The following is a 20,455-nucleotide window of genomic DNA, read 5'->3' on the forward strand; positions in this document are numbered from 1 at the left end:
ATCTAGTTTCCTTCTTAGTTGTGGATTGTTTGTGATCTCTAGGTTTCTAGTGTTTTGCATTTGGTGTTTCTCTATTTCCTTTTTTTTTATTTGATTTGATTGTAACTCAGTAAGATTGTCAAATAATTTTACAAGGTGATGCATTATTTTGTTGAAGTCTTATCCTTTGGAGTTTGCTTTGTTGCTTTATTTTGTTTAAATCTTCATGCTCCTTTAGATTTTTATTAAAAAAAAAAACAACTTTTAACAACAAAAAATTTTATTCAAAGATTTTATCTCTCAAGTTTAATCTCATAAAGAAATTTCTAACTTTGATCTATCTCACATAGAAATTTTGCTTGAATCCTTAAAAGAATAAAGTTTTGAAAAAAAATTAAAGCTATCCATTAAAATATCTAAAAAGTAATTATAAATTTGAAGGGTGAGTATTAACTCACCCTCCCAAACTTAAATGTAGGGATGAAGTTGAAATCGGATAAATTGAAGTCATTTTATTGATCCCCAAATGCCTTTCTTTGTCTTTCTCCCTCCTTGGCCTTCTATATCCCCAACCAAAAGGAAATTCAAGACTTCATGGCTTGCACAATTATAACCTACTGTTGCGTAAAGATGGTTATTAAAGTAGGGTAGAAAATGCTAAAGCCACTAGTTTCATATCTGCATTTTAGTTCAAATACTACAAACTATGATCATTTAAAAACAATAAAATGGCTCAAACAATGCATTGCAGGGCGCTCAAGATGCGGGAATTAAAAAAAGAACAGAAAAGATTGATATATATGGCTAACTTACACTTTCTAAAATCTACTAATTCATTCGACTTTTGAAGATTAGAAATGTCAACTTCTGCAAGAATATACATGTAAGCTTTCTCAATTTGGTGGCTCTAAAAAATACTCCATAATTTACAAAAACGACCTGTTTCTAGATATGCTTCAAGGATGACAACAGACTTCAGGAACTTCGATTAGGCATTGAAGATAGCGATCAGGTAGGGAGTTTCTAGTTCAGTTCTCCACAGCCACATGTCGGGTGGTGGCTTTTTGTTGTCTCCAATGCAATGCTTGAAGCTGCTTATCAGAGAAACCTTGAAAATAATGTACAATGTTTCCTCCTTCAATGTTATCCGAAGATATGGTTTTTCTTACACTCCTGGTTGATAGATCTATTAGTGGTGCCAGAAGGGCTGGGAGGACGAGTATTTGGGCCTGAGGATGAGGGAGACAAACCAGGAGGAACTTCAAGGGTTGAACGAGGTGAATAACGTGGGGCCACTGTTAACTCGGAATGCTTGTAATGAGATCGTTGTGCAGTCTCACTGGAGAAAAAGAATAATGCATGAAGCTGATGTGGACAGTCAAGAAAAAGGAAGTATTCGATTGAATTCAGCAGTTAATATGTGCAAAATGAAAGAAAAAAGTATTAAGCTCGATGGCAAGGAAAAATGTAACTCTTACCAGTCAGGAGTCACAGTTTTTGCACTTTGCAAGCCTTGTTGCATTGGCGATTGAGCCAATTTAAATTCAGATCGCTCTCCTGGACTAAGAGGTGCATCCTACATATATTAAACTAATTATTAAATAAACTACCATAAGCCAATGGAAACAACAGGTTAAGCATTGTTATTTACCATGACTTTTGTCCCATTAAAGGATGAGGAGCTCGATGAGGCACCCGACTGTAGTGAGCTTTTGACAAATCGGTGCTCTAGTAACACACTTGCAGATGGTCTCTCTGCAGGATTTCTTTGGAAACAGCATCGCAGGAAATCCCTCCCCTCGGGTGATAATGTTTCAGGTATGGGAGGGGTATCCCGCATCACTTTGAACATAGCGGCAGCCTGCATTAAAGAAGAGAACATGAAGAAGTTGGCAATGTCTCTTATTTAAAAACAAACCAGACCAAGTTATTGAACTTGTCCTTCCTTGCACATAATTACGGAACATTTAATTTTTAATGATTGCAGGGCAGAGAATATATGATCATTAGCATTATGAGAAGCACATAACCAACTTTCTTTTTCCTCATCTCATGGAACAATGGGAAGTTAGAATGGTCAAAATTTCTCCAATGCTCAGCTGATTTATTAAGTGAATTAAGATACATAATGTGCTTACCCCTTCATACTCACTCCATGGTGCTTTACCAGTGAACATTTCAATAATTGTACATCCCAAACTCCAAATATCAACAGCTAGAGCAAGCTCAGAACTATTATCTTTCTGCATCACTGCTTGCATGAGCTGCAGGGAAACGAATGATGTCAGTATGTTAAAATACAGATATCATTTGATGATAAAATTACGAGATGGTACCTCTGGAGCCATCCAGTAAGGGCTTCCCTTCAAAGATAGATCAGCTCTTTGTCCACTAAGCTGTGCAACGGAATGGATACAGAATTATTCAAGCAGAATCAGAAAAAATAATAGCTAACAAAAGACCTAGAATCAAGATGACTTGGAGTAACAGTAAGTGATGAGAGGCAAATTGTGATGATGATGACAACATCTGCCACACCAAGCTAATCAACTCTAGTTTTCACACATAGATTTAATCTGTCTTCTTCCTTTGTGCTTATGTCCATTTATATTAATCACTTCTTTAATGCTTAACTAAAATGTCCAATAAAGGACTGCAATTGGGAGGATGAATTGCAACGAATCTTTTCCCTTAAATTATTTATTGTTGTGTAACATCAGCTGATAAAAGATCCTTCGGCTACTAATTTACATGCCTTATCTGAGGCTACTAATTATTTATTTACATGTACCCAAAGAGAAGGGGAAGATATGAAACTTACATGTTTGGACATCCCAAAGTCAGCAAGCTTGACAACTCCAGATGCATCAACAAGCAAATTAGCCCCTTTAATATCCCTGAATAGAAAAGGTAAACAGCATAGGAAGCCACCAATATTTCATGCTAAAATACGAAAATAGGTTTTGTCCTCTCCTCAAACAACTAGCATTTCCATGCTTAATATTTGAGTTGGACAAAAGCAAGTAGATGTTATTCACTTTTTTCACTCTAATTGGCTGTTTTTAACCCAAAAATCAGGACACTGCTTTGTACCTGTGGATGGTCTTTGTGCTGTGCAGATAAGCCAACCCACATAGAATATGGCGAGTGAAATTGCGAACAACAGATTCTGTTATGGCGCCACAGTGGTCACGAGCATATTTATTAATTGAACCAGGATGAACATACTCCAGATATATATAGAACTTGTCTTCCACCTGCATATGGTAATTTATATTCCTTATTGGAAATTCTTAAGACAAAAGTGGAGCAAGAAGAAGAGATGAAATCCTAACATGCAACTGGAACTTACTATTTCACTACCATAATACTGCACTATATTTGGATGCTTGAGGTGGCTAAGAACCTTGATCTCCTACAGTAAAGAAAGTAGTCATGGCTTAGGAAGACATTCAAAGAAACAAACGGCATTAGGTCATCACCGCTTTTATCCTCCTAGAGTGAATAAATGTAATATTTGCAAAAGAAAAACCTGCTCTAGTTGCTTTATACACTCTGGAGATTTCGGGTCGTCTGGAAATATGTCAACTTCCTTCATTGCACATAAAGCTCCAGTTTCTCTGTCAGAAACAAGAATCTCTTTCAGTGTTCTGATAGCTAATGCAATGGATGGCAAAGATACATAGAACTTGTATACCTGTTACTGGCAACATAAACACTTCCAAATGTCCCACGCCCAATAAGCTTGCCCTTTTGCCATCGACAATTCATTGGCAATGACTCTGACCTATTAGCAACTTGGGGAATGGAAGCTGGTGGGGAAGCCACGGTTGCTCCTGGAGGAAGAGGTAACGGATGCACAGAGATAGGGCCATTACTTTCAGAACGCAACGATGAGATCTCAATACTCTCAAGTGACAACCTCTGATGCATTGGAGAAGGAGGTCCACTTTGGCTTCTATTCTTTCGATGAGGACATCTATTTGGACTGTGCAGCGGAGTGTTATCAGTGGTATATGCATTGTAATCATGGAATGCTCGGGGAGGAAGCCCTGCAACATCTAATGCATTCATCTCTGGTGCAGACCAGATTTGATTGCCTGTAGGAACCATGAAATGCGGAAACACATCGGTGGCACTCATTTTTTGTAGGGTGGCTACAGGACTTCCAAACTGACTCGTTGGAGTACTGCTTGTAGGAAAATGCACCATAAACTCATCATGAGAACTATCACCTTTATTCACTTCTTGTTGCAACAACCTAGAGGATGATACTGTTTCAACATTCTTTGTCGTCTTCCTCGAGTCACAACAGGCAAACACACTGTAATAGGATAAATTAGAAAACTCTAAATTTCTTGAAAACCAGTCAAACAAGTTATCAGAAGTGCCTACAATGACTATAAATATAAAACCTAAATAAAGTACAAAACTAAATTTCAGATTGAACATGTAGATTATCAATCAAGTAGTGTTGCACTTATGAATAAATCATCCTTTAGCTCATAATTTGTTTCTAACATTTAGATTATGAATCACATAGCATTGCAATTATGAAGATATCATTCGTTTCTAAAATATTCACAGAAAGAAACTAAAGACATGAAAATGATTTCGAAAATGAGAAACTATTAAGAAATTATATATATTGTTTTCAATGTATTTGAAAAATAAATTCTAACGGCATCTATTAATGCAGGAGCAGGGCCAGGCCAAGAACTTTCTAAGTAAATATTAATTTAAAAAAAAAAACAAATAAAAGACTACCTTGAAACCAAAAAAATAGATTCATCTGCTTTTTCTGAATCTCTATCCTCTAAACCTTTACAATGTCCAACTTCCTTGGGCGACGAAAACCGTTGCTCCCCGTCTCCTTCAGGAAGCGGAAGCGGAAGCGGCAATGGCACCGCCAATGCCGACGACGTTGTCTTCGAAGCCGGAGAAGTTGACAATGACGGAGTATCGCAACCAGCGGACAGCGGCGACGCCTGCGGGTCCTCCTTCTTTGGAGGTTCCTGTTCGGGGAGACGCTTAGGCTCCTTTTGCCTTCGCAGCCGAGCTCCCGAAATGCGAAGCCCCAAGTAATGGTAACGGGATTTAGGACGTTGATTCTGGTTTCGCTGATTACTATTAATATTATCTTCAAAATGTTTCCTGGAAGAAGATCCGGAGGAGGCGGAGCTGCTGCTGGAAGAACAAGAAGAAGAAAACGAAATGTTCTGAAACCAACGCATGGCTAGAAATCATTCTGAAAAGAAAGAAATGATCAAATTTCAAATGAAAGAGAATTGAAGAAGAAAAGGAGAGGAAAACTATGTTCCTTTAACAACAACAACAACAAAAAGAGAAGTAAAAATGAGGGGGTAACAACGTACAATGATGTTCCAAAAGGATTGGATGGCAATGGGCAATGGAGTTTTTGGTTTGGAAATTGTGGAGAAATCGGTTTTTGTCTGCAACATTACGCGGTTTATAACAGAAACCCCCCTTTTTTTAAAAAAAAAAAAGGTTAATAAAGGATCTTTTCTTTTTTATGCCCCTAGCTGATTTTATTTAGCATTTGCTCATCGCACTTAAAAAAAAATTAATATTCTTTAAATTTACACTTTTTTCCTTTTTAAAAAATATATTTAGCGAAAGTAATTTTGACTCTGAAACACTTTCAAAATTCGTTATTATTGTTAATTCTTTATGAAAAAATAATTATCTATCTATACTTGTATAAAATGTTTTATTAAATTGGTGTTTTTAAATTAAATCAATATTAATTTAATGAAAAGGTTACTTAAAAAATTTTTAATAAAAATTTTAACAATATTATTAATATTATAATATTTTATCTTTTATTATTTTTACATAAATTATTTGAATAAAACAACTAAAAATATAATCTCAACCTAAGCCTAAAAAAATTAAATCTAAACATTTTAATATTTCACCTATAACTCAATTATCAATTTTTTTATAAATATAATTTTATTATCATGTTTTTATTTCACACACAGAGTCAACATAACAAAATTTAGTGTATATTATATATATAATCGGGCACCAATTTAATTATAAAATTATTAAAATAAATATTTATATACAAATTGATGTATTTTTATGAAAATATTTTTATTTTTATATAATAAATCAATAAAATTAATCATAATGAAATAATTATCAGACATTATAAATAATTAATCTTATCATGATAACTAAAGTATCAATTAATTTTATTTTTCTTTTTAATAAATATATTTATTACATAATTCTTTTAAAATTTATATTTACTTTATGATGGGATTTATTTGTTGAGGTGGGATTTTGTTATTCTGTGATAAGAAGGTTTGGTTGTCGAATTAGTTAAAGTCGGGAGGGTTTGGTTCTGTCCACAGAGTTTATGGTAAAAAAAAGACTAACGTAATAAAGGTTTTGTGGTTTTAGTTCAGATCAATCTTTATAACAAATAACCAAAAGAAAAAATCATTAGTTTGTATTATCCAAAAAAAAAAATGGTATAGTTATTGAATAAGATATACTATATTCACGGTTGGCTTGGGCAAACCTGAAAACTCACTTCATTATTTAAACTGATAATTTTAATTTCTTATTATTAACTTGAAATAAAAATGTTGTTATTATTATTGAATATATATCGACCTCAATTCAAAAAAGATTGTTCAAGGTTGGCTCATTTGTTAGATAGGTTTATATATAGGATCATCATCGTGAATACCATCGATAGGGTGAAATAGGTTTATTATTATTATTATTATTATTATTATTATTATTATTATTATTTCAAATATAGTAGTTTAGATGTTTATTTAATAAACTAATTGATGTATTGAATTTGTTATATCAAATTTTATTTAATAATATGATTTAATATAATAAATTAAAATATTTTTGGATAAAAGTTAAAATTAAACAAAATTGGTAAAATGATTTTTCAAATGAAGTCTAAGAGATAAAATTTTGAACCTATTACTTTAAACTCTTAGAAAACTTTTGAATTAACTTTTAAATTAAGTTAAAAAATTTCAATCAAAGTTAAATTGTTTTTAAAACAAGTGAGTATAGCTGTAAGCCAAAAAGTATTGAAAAGTATCAATACTTTTTGGTTAAGTATTGATAGTTTCCAAAATATCGATGTCCTTTCAAAAATCAGTACCAAATTGACATTCTGTTTCTCAATCAATTCAGCTAAGTATTAATCCAGTATCGATGCTTTTCATATGGTATCGGTAAAAGTCCACTAGTATCTGTAGCATCCTAGAAATCAGGGTTAGAATTGGAGTTGGAAATTGAGAAAGAGTGGCTATGTCCTAATTTTTTAAGCTTATCTATACATTTTTAGGAAATAAATGAGATATTGGTTTGTTGGTTAAGTGTTAGTGAAATTTCTTTGAAACCCAAGTTCAAATCCATTCTTTCTCACTATTTTTATTATTTTACAAATTTTGCCTTAAACCCTAGTATGTGACATGCCTTGTTTTTTTAAAATAAATATTTCAAAATTATATTAAGAATGAGTTATTGGTTTGATAGTTAAACATTAATGAATTTATTCTTAATGTCCTAACTTCAATTTCCTTCCCATGTAAATAATTTAATTTTTTGACAAAAACCCCTTATTTTAATGTATGGGTCATCCAAGCCTAGTTAACCTAGGTATAAATATTAATTTTTCACTAATAATCAGCCTTTAATCCCTCCTCTTCATTGCCCTAGCCGTTTCTTTCATCCTCTCCTTCTCTTTGATTTTAATTTTTTTTTCCTTTCCTCCATTGTTATCATCGCCTACACATAGTTATACCATCTCTTTCTCTTTCTTTTTTTTCTTCTTTTTGCTACAAGATTTGTTAACATATTCTCCACCATATTTCTGTCATTTTTCCTCATTAAAATCAACCCCAAACCTGAAATCTTGAACTCCAAAATCAATCCCAATCATTGCAAAGAAAGTGTCTTTGTCGTTTCTCTTGAATAGCTTGGGTAAGGTCTCTTTTCTCTTCAATTTCTTGATTAATTTTTTTCAACTAAAAAAATAAATTTTCAGATCTTGAATTTGGGGGTTTTTAAATGATTTCAAAGGTATTTTTCCAGATTTTAATAAGATCTCAAACCGTTTTAAATTTCAACCCCAATTTTGGCCACCGTAAGTGGTGGTGTGTGCGCATATGTGTAGAAAAGGGGGTTGTTTTGTTTCTGGGTTCTTGCCTATATTTTTCCAGCCTTAATTTGAGTTCTTGAACCCTCCTAATCAGCTTTTAAACTCATTTCAATTAGGAAAAAACGTTCTTGATCGATTGATCATTCGGAACCTACAAATCATGAAGCGTAAGGGTAATGAAGGGTAACTAATTTGTTATTTCGACATAGTTGTTGGGTAAAGGTTATGGATTGATTAAATGAAGGAATTTAATCATTAATTAGGTACTTATTTTCCAGTATATTATTGAATTAAGTGCTGACCCAAACGCCCTAAATCATCCGTAAAGGAGAAGAACGACTGTACGTACGGTTCGCATCGATATAGTGTAAGGAATCTAACTAGTTTAGATTCATAAAATAGTTATAATTTCAATGATTGATTTGAAATCATTTAGTAGGTGTTTGGGGGCTGGTTTAATGGTAAATTGATTGAATTTATACTGAATTTTGGTTTAGGTTCGTTTAAGGAATTATTAAAGAAAATTGGAAGATTTGCTAGTGTAACACTCCTAACCTGTATCCGTCGCCAGAATAGAGTTACGAGGCATTACTGGACAATACGCAACATTCACATACATAACACATACATTTATTCATTCATAATCAAAATCCATTAAACACATTCACATTGTTCCTTATAAAGCCCTATGAGACCTTAAAACATGCGTAAAAGAGATTTGAGACTAAACCAATAACATTTGAAAACTTTGGGAAACTCATAAAATTTTTATGCATACAGGAATCACACACCCGTGTGCCACCAGACACGCCCATGTCACAGGCCATGTAGAAACAGGGGATACATACTGACTTGCACCACACGGCCAAAGACAAGCCCGTGTGCCATGGCCTTGGGAAAATTGGAGGGTATACTGACTTGGGTCACACAGCCGGCCACAAGTCCATGTGCCAGCCCGTGTGTCACACACGGCCAGTAGACACACCCGTGTGTCTATGCCGTGTAACTCTCTGACTTGTTTTAACTAAGTTACACCAGGCACATGGTCGAGACCACGCCCGTGTGCTTAACCGTGTGAGGCGAAATTAGGCTTGGTTTAAGCCACATTTCTCATCCCCCTCAAGCATACTGTAACACCCCTTGCCCGTATCCCTCATCAGAACAAGGTTCGAGGTGTTACCTGACTTAAACTCAGTCAATCACACAAAAACCGTGCTGAAAAATTTCAATCAATTTAAAACTTTTCTTTTCACATGCAATCTATCCCATATATGAGCTTACGAGGACCAAAACATTAAAACCCTATACATGCCATAGACTCGAAATACTAGGATTTACTTACACCGATAACGTGAGCTCGATAGTGTGATAATATCTCCGGCAAACTCCAACTCGAGCAGGTAACTGAAGTCAACAATCTATAAAACAGAGAAATGTAACAACGGAGTAAACTTTCATAAGCTTAGTAAGTCTTAAGCAATGCAAACAAATAAACGCAATTATACTTCGATTATTTAATTTCTTAAGAGGCCAAATTCTAGGGATATTGCCATCTGGCCGAATATGCACAAGCACATAATGCACGTTCAGCATTCTTATCACACTTAATCTAAATTCATATAACATATTTTTATCAAATACCCTCACATACTTTCACACCCTGACCAGGTGTATCATGATCATAGGTATAGTTTTAACATTTATTCACATACGTATCACATTACTCCCTTATGATTCACTTCAAATCAAACTCACATATGAGTACATACTGCGTACCTGGCCCACTTTACGTATTAAATGTATTCATTTGACAATCTAGCACGAGGTACCTTAGTCATAGGCTTTTCTCAAATCACTGGCATTTTGCCTGCTAGGCTCGAGGCCCGATACATTTCACCGGCTTTATAGCCTGCTAGGCTCGAAAGTCCGAATAGTATCTTACCGACATTATAGTCTGCTAAGCTCAAAGGCCCGAATAATCAAATCAACAAGTTCCATATAACATATTCATATCAATTGAGTACTAACATCATTCGAACGTATGTATAATTATACATCTTAAACACTTTTCTTTCATCTCATTTTCACACTTAACATTTGATAGCTTATGCATAATATTTCACTCACATTCATTTCAAACTTATCATTCGATTATAAAAGCACATTGCATATTTACCAACATGTTATACTTGCCATTAGGCCATATAAGCATGATACAATACACTATCATTTCATCTTTAACATTCGGCTAAACCCTTATCTTACAAGGAACACCGAATTCATATAACATATCATTTCACCGGCATTACGCCTGCTAGGCACGAAGGCCCGAATACACATCAACGGCACGAAGCCTGCTAGGCACGAAGGCCCGAATATAATACCAGCACTAGGCCTGCGGGATTTATCTTGGATATAATACCAGCTCGAAGCCTGCGGGATTTAACCCGGATATAATACCAGCACGAAGCCTGCGGGATTTAACCCAGATATATTACTAGCACGAAGCCTACGGGATTTAACCCGGATATCCATCGAATATCATGCATATTTAATCATATTTTAACACCTCTCATTCAACATATCACATTAGTAGTCATTTGCTACATTCGGATATAAGCTCCTTATGAACACCATCATTTACATTTCGGTTCAAAAGTCATACGTAAATATCACATATCCATTTCACCATTCAAACTTAACCCATAGTGACCATTCGACTCTAAGTCATATACATAAATTATTTATCGCACAACTTAATTCAGGTAGAACCAAAAGATCACAATTCATCTAATATGTACATATTGCTCACTAATTCATATACAACCTTTCAAATTAGCAATTATAAGATGGTTCCGCACATAGCCCATCCTTATCGATAATTTACGATGGTTTTACCCTTACTCACATATAGGCATTTTTACCTATGCTTCTCAATTCACATTTGTGATTCAATTCCAATTGATTTAACATGCATAAGTACATATCACATACCTGACCAACTGAATGTATTTGAACGAATTCGATTGTCGATTTAACACAAGGTCTCATAGTTGAACATAAACATGAAACCATTTCTTATACGTTCGATTCACATCAATCATCAAATTCATTTAATTTACATGTATTTAATTAGGTTGTTCGTACCTGAATAATTTACAATACGGAACGAATCCACATATCATATTATCCCATAGTCTTATAGCACCACACTTTTAATAGTTTATCAGCAATTTGCCTGCTAAGTAATAACCTGATTTCATCACCGGCCATAAGCCTGCTAGACCTTTAAGTCCGATGTCATTTCACTGGTATTACGTCTGTTAGGTTTGAAACCCGAATATATATTATAATGCATAACTTATATCATCGATCACTAACAGGTACCTCATCGAAGTTCAAATTTAATCACTTTAGTACCAAGCCACCTTCGGCTACCACAACGGACTAGATATAATAATTGTATACACATCATGGTTTCCTTTAGATATTCAATAATCACAATCGTGATATCTCCACCAGCACATATACGGCATAGTTTATTCATTGTAACACTCATTTAGTGCATCAAGTTTCCAAATCCAATTCAACTTAGGCATAATAGCCATAATCGGCTTATAGCCTTAAATTATTACATATTCGGCACATTAACTAAATAAAATTTACATTACCTTTACCATATTAATTTAACTCTTAGGCATATAAAAAGGAATCAAGCTTAAACACTTAAGAACTTACCTTGAATGTTGCCGAACGATTACAATGGCTATTCGATTACTTTCTCTTTTCCCCTTATACGAATTTGCCCCTCTATGCTCATGAGCTTAAATTCAACAATTTTAAACTTAGTCATTATTTGACTATTCAAGCATCACGTTCAGAATATATAATATATATATATTAGACTTTCACACATACAGATCATAGTAAGCTTATAAGAAATCAATAAGTAACTTATTAACAAATTTTTGTCAATGTTTACCACATAATCATAATTTCACTGCAAGCTGTCTTCCTGAGCAACAGTCACTAAATCATTTATAACTGGAGGTACGAAACTCCAAATCAATTTCCATTAATTTTACCTGAAAATAGACTCATATATCATCTATCCATAAAATTTTAAGAATTTTAGTTTGGCCAATCAATACCTGATTTTTCTTAAAGTTTCCTTGTTTCATTGTTTGACTAATCTGAGCACTTTTCACTACTGAATCAAATTTATCATTGTACAGAATTCAAAATATGTTCTCGTTTATTTAATTTGAAACTGGACTCATTAAGGAGTCTAAAATATAAATTTAATCTTATGACCATTTTTTACAATTTATAATGATTTTATAAAAACAGAGCAGAGGATCTAGAAGTCATTCGACCTGTCATACATCACTTCAAATATCTCATTATCAGAAATTCCTTTGCTTACAAAGTTTCTTTTATGAGAAGCTAGACTCATTAAGCTTTAATTCCATAATTTTTTCAGCTTCTAACTCATCTCCCACAATTTATGGTGATTTTCCAAAGTCACGTTACTGCTGCTGTCCCAAGCAGATTTATTACCAAATCACTCCTTCACACAAACTTTGCATGCATGTTATTTAAACATGTATATCACCAATCAATCATCACATATCTATGATTTTACTTAAGCATAATCTCCATTTCATCATTTTAAATTCATGATCAAATGCTCACAACACAACCAAAAACCAAAATATGCTTCATGAGTTAAGGTAGAATCAAGAAGAACCCATGAACATCAAAATAGAAGCAAAGTACCATGAACTTACCTTGGATTTTTCTTCCCTAAGTGACCGAATATTCAAGAGATCTCCCCCCTCTTGCTCTCCTATTTTCGGCTATGAAGAACCAAGAATGAACAAAACTTTGTTCTTTCCATCCTTTTTGTTATTCTTATTCCCCAACATTTTATGACACATAAATGATATATTAATTTGTGCCATAACTAAGCCATAACTTCAATAAAAAAATTTACACAAAAGCTTATCATGCCCACCATCCATTATAGCTATTATAATGCTAAAATGCATATTTTATCTAATACCCATCACCTTGGCCGGCCACTACATGTAAAAATGGGGGGTTTGACATGCAAATCCTCCTATTTTGCACTACAAATTATTTGACCACTACAATTTAGCCTATAGCATTTTCAGAAATTTTAACATAGGTCCTATTTCATAATTTTACTCTCAAATGACAAAATCAAAGCATGAAATTTCACACATGCACTTTCACATATAATAAACATAGAATATAACATTTAATTATTTTTGTGACTCGGTTTTGTGATCCCGAAACCACTTTCCGACTAGGGCCAAATTAGGGCTGTCACAACTCTCCCCCCCTTAGGAATTTTCGCCCCCGAAAATCTTACCAGAAGAAATAGTTTCCACTCTAAAAGCGTTTTCGCAAAATTCTCGGAATCACAATTTTCCATTCTTCACATGTATCTCTTTTTACCAAAAATCCGGAACTTTGGTCTACACCAACAGATCACATCATAGATACTTTAGTCACTTTATCAGATAAAACCTTGCACATGCAAACCCTATCTTACCGATCTTTTCTCGTCAGATGATAAATCATAATCCAATAAGATTTCTCTCTTAGAAAATAATAAAAATTTTGATTCAATTTGGATAGAAATTCTATCTCACAACCACTTCTATAATACCACTGATTTCTTTTATTCCATATACTTGCATAATCTATTACAACTCAGATAAACAAACATTTCGCAATCGGAGTTCATAGAAAGATCCTTTACGTAACCTTTAACCAATCTGTATACTTATTCCATACCAGAACAATAATAACGCTGATAAAGGGGTGAGGTCGTTAAGCCTCGAAAGGAACTTTCATATTTGTATACACAGATATCTTTATCACTCATCGTCATAATATTACACACATTGATTCAAACATTTCAAATTTCCAACTCGTTACAGATACATTTTCACATATCTCAGTAATACATGCAACTTTATTTCATGTGAATATTAGCAAAACATAAGTGAATTTATCACAATTCAAACTTTCATTTCTCTTACTCAAATTACCAATAATGTCTTATCAAGTTTCCACATTTAGTATTGATCACTTGTTAATATTTATCAAATCGGAAAACGTCTTACGGTTTTGAGTACATCGCTCACTTGATGCCATAGTCCAACTATGGTCTTATACTAGCTCTGCTCTGCCCGTGCTGATGCCTATTCCAGATAGGTCTTACACTAGCACTCATTGGGCTGTACAGATGCCTATCCTAGATAGGTCTTACATTTAGCACAAGTGGAGCCGATGCCACATCCCCGACGGGTCTTACACTAGCTCATCTGTCTCATGTATTGCCATGGTCCAACTATGGTCTTTTCCGTCGATTCACTAATGAACGATTGTACTCATTCCACCCAATTTGATCTTTCCTTACCATTTACTTTATACAATCTTATACATATCTTTACACTGATGCACACATATCATAAACTTCTTTTCATACCTTTTAATTCCGTCATATCACAAATATATCATAATCAGTTCAATAGTATTTTCGGATCAATTAATAATAGCTCGGTTGGAACACATCATTACCTGAGCAAAACAATTTATGAGAGCCGGGAGATATCACACTATCACGCTTTACTTACGGCATGTATAGCTAGACTCTTATACTTGCTATGTTAGTCCGAGAACTGACTAAACCATGGCTCTGATACCACTAAATGTAACACCCCTTGCCCGTATCCCTTACCGGAACAGGGTTCGAGGTGTTACCCGACTTAAACTCAGTCAATCACACAAAAACCATGCTGAAAAATTCAATCAATTTAAAACTTTTCTTTTCACATGCAATCTACCCATATATGAGCTTACGAGGTCCAAAACATTAAAACCCTATACATGCCATAGACTCGAAATAATAGGATTTACTTACACCGATAATGTGAGCTCAACAGTGTGATAATATCTCCGGCGAACTCCAACCCGTGCAGGTAACTGAAGTCAACAATCTATAAAACAGAGAAATGTAACAACGGAGTAAGCTTTCATAAGCTTAGTAAGTCTTAAGCAATGCAAACAAATAAACGCAATTATACTTCGATTATTTAATTTCTTAAGAGGCCAAATTCTAGGGATATTTCCATCTGGCCGAATATACACAAGCACATAATGCACGTTCAGCATTCTTATCACACTTAATCTGAATTCATATAACATATTTTTATCAATTACCCTCACATACTTTCACACCTTAACCAGGTGTATCATGATCATAGGTATAGTTTTAACATTTATTCACGTACGTATCACATTACTCCCTTATGATTCACTTCAAATCAAACTCACATATGAGTACATACTACGTACCTGGCCCACTTTACGTATTAAATGTATTCATTTGACAATCTAGCACGAGGTACCTTAGTCATAGGCTTTTCTCAAATCACCGGCATTTTGCCTGCTAGGCTCGAGGCCCGAAACATTTCACCGGCTTTATAGCCTGCTAGGCTCGAAAGCCCAAATAGTATCTTACCGACATTATAGTCTGCTAAGCTTAAAGGCCCGAATAATCAAATCAACAAGTTCCATATAACATATTCATATCAATTGAGTACTAACATCATTCGAACGTATATATAATTATACATCTCAAACACTTTTCTTTCATCTCATTTTCACACTTAACATTTGATAGCTTATGCATAACATTTCACTCACATTCATTTCAAACTTATCATTCGATTATAAAAGCACATTGCATATTTACCAACATGTTATACTTGCCATTAGGCCATATAAGCATGATACAATACACTATCATTTCATCTTTAACATTCGGCTAAACCCTTATCTTACAATGAACACCGAATTCACCTAACATATCATTTCACCGGCATTACACCTGCTAGGCACGAAGGCCCGAATACACATCACCGGCACGAAGGCTACTAGGCACGAAGGCCCGAATATAATACCAGCACTAGGCCTGCGGGATTTATCCCGGATATAATACAGCACGAAGCCTGTGGGATTTAACCCGGATATAATACCAGCATGAAGCCTGCGGGATTTAACCCGGATATATTACCAAGATGAAGCTCATGGATTTAACCGGATATAATACCAAAGACGAAGCTCGTGGGATTTAACCGGATATAATACCAAAGATGAAGCTCGTGGGATTTAACCGGATATAATACCAGCATGAAGCCTGCGGGATTTAACCCGGATATCCATCGAATATCATGTATATTTAATCATATTTTAACACCTCTCATTCAACATATCACATTAGTAGTCATTTGCTACATTCGGATATAAGCTCCTTATGAACACCATCATTTTCATTTCGGTTCAAAAGTCATACGTAAATATCACATATCCATTTCACCATTCAAACTTAACCCATAGTGACCATTCGACTCTAAGTCATATACATAAATTATTTATCGCACAACTTAATTGGGTAGAACCAAAAGGTCACAATTCATCTAATATGTACATATTATGATCGATTCGTAGACAACCTTTCAAATTAGCAATTATAAGATGGTTCCGCACATAGCCCATCCTTATCGATAATTTACGAAGGTTTTACCCTTAGTCACATATAGGCATTTTTACCTATGCTTCTCAATTCACATTTGTGATTCAATTCCAATCGATTTAACATGCATAAGTACATATCGCATACATGACCAACTTAATGTATTTGAACGAATTCGATTGTCGATTTAACACAAGGTCTCATAGTTGAACATAAACATGAAACCATTTCTTATACGTTCGATTCACATCAATCATCAAATTCATTTAATTTACATGTACTTAATTAGGTTGTTCGTACCTAAATAATTTACTATACGGAACGAATCCACATATCGTATTAGCCCATAGTCTTATAGCACCACACTTTTAATAGTTTATCGGCAATTTGCCTGCTAGGTAATAACCTGATTTCATCACCGGCCATAAGCCTGCTAGACCTTTAAGTCCGATGTCATTTCACTAGCATTATGTCTGTTTGGTTTGATACCCAAATATATATTATAATGCATAACTTATATCATCGATCACTAACAGTTACCTCATCGAAGTTCACATTTAATCACTTTAGTACCAAGCCACCTTCGGCTACCACAACGGACTAAATATAATAATTGTATACACATCATGGTTTCCTTTAGATATTCAATAATCACAATCGTGATATCTCCACCAGCACATATACGGCATAGTTTATTCATTGTAACACTCATTTAGTGCATCAAATTTCCAAATCCAATTCAACTTAGGCATAATAGCCATAATCGGCTTATAGCCTTAAATTATTACATATTCGGCACATTAACTAAATAAAATTTACATTCCCTTTACCATATTAATTTAACTCTTAGGCATATAAAAAGGAATCAAGCTTAAACACTTAAGAACTTACCTTGAATGTTGCCGAACGATTACAATGGCTATTCGATTACTTTCTCTTTTCCCCTTATACGAATTTGCCCCTCTATGCTCATGAGCTTAAATTCAACAATTTTAAACTTAGTCATTATTTGACTATTCAAGCATCACGTTCAGAATATATAATATATATATATTAGACTTTCACACATACAGATCATAGTAAGCTTATAAGAAATCAATAAGTAACTCAGTAACAAATTTTTGTCAATGTTTACCACATAATCATAATTTCACTGCAAGCTGTCTTCCTGAGCAACAGTCACTAAATCATTTATAACTGGAGGTACGAAACTCCAAATCAATTTCCATTAATTTTACCTGAAAATAGACTCATATATCATCTATCCATAAAATTTTAAGAATTTTTAGTTTGGCCAATCAATACCTGATTTTTCTTAAAGTTTCCCTTGTTTCGCTGTTTGACTAATCTGAGCACTTTTCACTACGAATCAAATTTATCATTGTACAGAATTCAAAATATGTTCTCGTTTATTTAATTTGAAACTGGACTCATTAAGGAGTCTAAAAATATAAATTTAATCTTATAACCATTTTTTTACAATTTATAATGATTTTATAAAAACAGAACAGAGGATCTAGAAGTCATTCTGACCCTGTCATACATCACTTCAAATATCTCATTATCAGAAATTCCTTTGCTTACAAAGTTTCTTTTATGAGAAGCTAGACTCATTAAGCTTTAATTCCATAATTTTTTAGCTTCTAACTCATCTCCCACAATTTATGGTGATTTTCCAAAGTCACGTTACTGCTGCTGTCCCAAGCAGATTTATTACCAAATCACTCCTTCACACAAACTTTGCATGCATGTTATTTAAACATGTATATCACCAATCAATCATCACATATCTATGATTTTACTTAAGCATAATCTCCATTTCATCATTTTAAATTCATGATCAAATGCTCACAACACAACCAAAAACCAAAATATGCTTCATGAGTTAAGGTAGAATCAAGAAGAACCCATGAACATCAAAATAGAAGCAAAGTACCATGAACTTACCTTGGATTTTTCTTCCCCAAGTGACCGAATATTCAAGAGATCTCCCCCCTCTTGCTCTCCTATTTTCGGCTATGAAGAACCAAGAATGAACAAAACTTTGTTCTTTCTATCCTTTTTGTTATTCTTATTCCCCAACATTTTATGACACATAAATGATATATTAATTTGTACCATAATTAAGCCATAACTTCAATAAAAAAATTTACACAAAAGCTTATCATGCCTACCATCCATTATAGCTATTATAATGCTAAAATGCATATTTTATCTAATACCCATCACCTTGGCCGGCCACTACATGTAAAAATGAGGGGGTTTGACATGCAAATCCTCCTATTTTGCACTACAAATTATTTGGCCACTACAATTTAGCCTATAGCATTTTTAGAAATTTTCACATAGGTCCTATTTCATAATTTTACTCTCAATGACAAAATCAAAGCATGAAATTTTCACACATGCACTTTCACATATAATAAACATAGAATATAACTTTTAATGATTTTTGTGACTTGGTTTTGTGATCCCGAAACCACTTCACACATACCTAAACCACAACTTTTCATACCATTTCAATTCACTTATAGGCAACCAAAACATTCCAATTCATATACAAATCATGCCATCTCATCTTCAACCATAAACATACCAAAACAATATTTCATTATCAACAATTTCAACTATCTTACTTATGCATTATTCTCATCATTTTATCAACTAATTCATGCCACAAAATATACCAATTCATCATCTTAAAACTAAGTCACAACATGCCATTTCTCAACTACGATGAATCATTGATAATTAGCCAAATCAATTAACGATCTAGCCAACACATGAACCATATTAAACTTGCCAAAACGTATGGCATTATATACATCATATATCACTTATCAAACTTATGAATTAAGCCAACTTATATTGCCAAATACACACCAACATGTACTTCATTTACAAGCCAACTCTCATGGCTAAAATCACAACTCAAAACATATCATCTTAACACTAGCCTATACATGCCATATACTATATTTACAAAGCATCCAAAAGTTCCAACAAGTAGTCGATAGTGTGATGACGGTTCCTGATGAACCCCGATGTCCGAACTAGCTTTGATAATCTATAAAACAGGGAAGGCACACAAAGTAAGCTTTAAAAGCTTAGTAAGCCATATACAAATAAAATGACCACATGATTCAACACCATTTTCATCAAATAGGTAAACTATGAATAAGCACATATAAGTTCACAAACCTTTCCCAATGTATACATATTCAATATTACATGTGAATTCATCAAATACCTCCCTTTTCAATACTTGTATGAATCTCGTACGTTCCTGAGCCACTTAACTCATTCACACATTCTTTCTTGACTTGACTTTGCCCGTTGAACCCTTCAAAATTGTTAAGGATACTCGAAAATCAAATATAGCTCATACAATGTCATATCTTAGATATGGTCTTACATGTTGTCACATATCGATGCCAATATCCCAGACATGGTGTTACACAAAATCTTATAATGATGCCAATGTCCCAGACATGGTCTTAGATGTAATCACATCTCGGTAAACCTAATGTCATGACATTTTTATCCTATACTATTCTTAAGGTTCGTACGGGACTTTCGGATATCATAACTTCGTTGATTCTTGCTCGTATTTTCTCATTAAACATTCATTGTAACACCCCAAACCCGTGACCATCACCGGATTCGACCACGAGGTGTTACCGGGCTTACTTCCCTTATTTCCCTCGTGGAAATTATGAAATTTTTGTTTCAGGCAGGCT

At 34.0% G+C, this 20,455-nt stretch overlaps 1 protein-coding gene across 2 annotated transcripts; it reads right to left on the bottom strand.

Moving 5' to 3' along the window:
• Positions 1-749: 749 nt before the first annotated feature.
• On the bottom strand, positions 750-5,544 carry LOC108477521 (mitogen-activated protein kinase kinase kinase 5-like). Of its 2 annotated transcripts, XM_053023434.1 has the most exons (12): positions 5,355-5,544; positions 4,747-5,227; positions 3,677-4,303; positions 3,512-3,599; positions 3,332-3,394; positions 3,073-3,236; positions 2,801-2,876; positions 2,316-2,375; positions 2,118-2,243; positions 1,631-1,840; positions 1,458-1,555; positions 750-1,318 (listed from the first exon to the last, which is right to left on the bottom strand). In XM_053023434.1, exons 2-12 carry the CDS (start codon positions 5,211-5,213, stop codon positions 1,123-1,125), a joined length of 2,175 nt encoding a protein of 724 aa, XP_052879394.1. In that variant the 5' UTR covers positions 5,214-5,227; positions 5,355-5,544; the 3' UTR covers positions 750-1,122. The 2 variants fall into 2 exon arrangements, with proteins under 2 accessions (XP_052879394.1, XP_017635551.1); XM_017780062.2 differs by having other exon boundaries at positions 4,747-5,544.
• Positions 5,545-20,455: the final 14,911 nt, after the last annotated feature.

The sequence above is a fragment of the Gossypium arboreum genome, chromosome 12, assembly GCF_025698485.1.
Source record: "Gossypium arboreum isolate Shixiya-1 chromosome 12, ASM2569848v2, whole genome shotgun sequence".
NCBI classification, from domain to species: Eukaryota; Viridiplantae; Streptophyta; class Magnoliopsida; order Malvales; family Malvaceae; genus Gossypium; species Gossypium arboreum.

What these genes read in the sequence shown, in the direction of transcription:
- LOC108477521 (XM_053023434.1), bottom strand. Translation starts at nt 5,213, where the DNA reads ATGCGTTGGTTTCAGAACATTTCGTTTTCTTCTTCTTGTTCTTCCAGC. An exon ending in ACTTTGGGATGTCCAAACAT is followed by an intron (nt 2,376 to 2,800) that starts GTAAGTTTCATA and finishes TCCGTTGCACAG; the next exon opens with CTTAGTGGACAAAGAGCTGA. An exon ending in CTTACTGGATGGCTCCAGAG is followed by an intron (nt 2,244 to 2,315) that starts GTACCATCTCGT and finishes GTTTCCCTGCAG; the next exon opens with CTCATGCAAGCAGTGATGCA.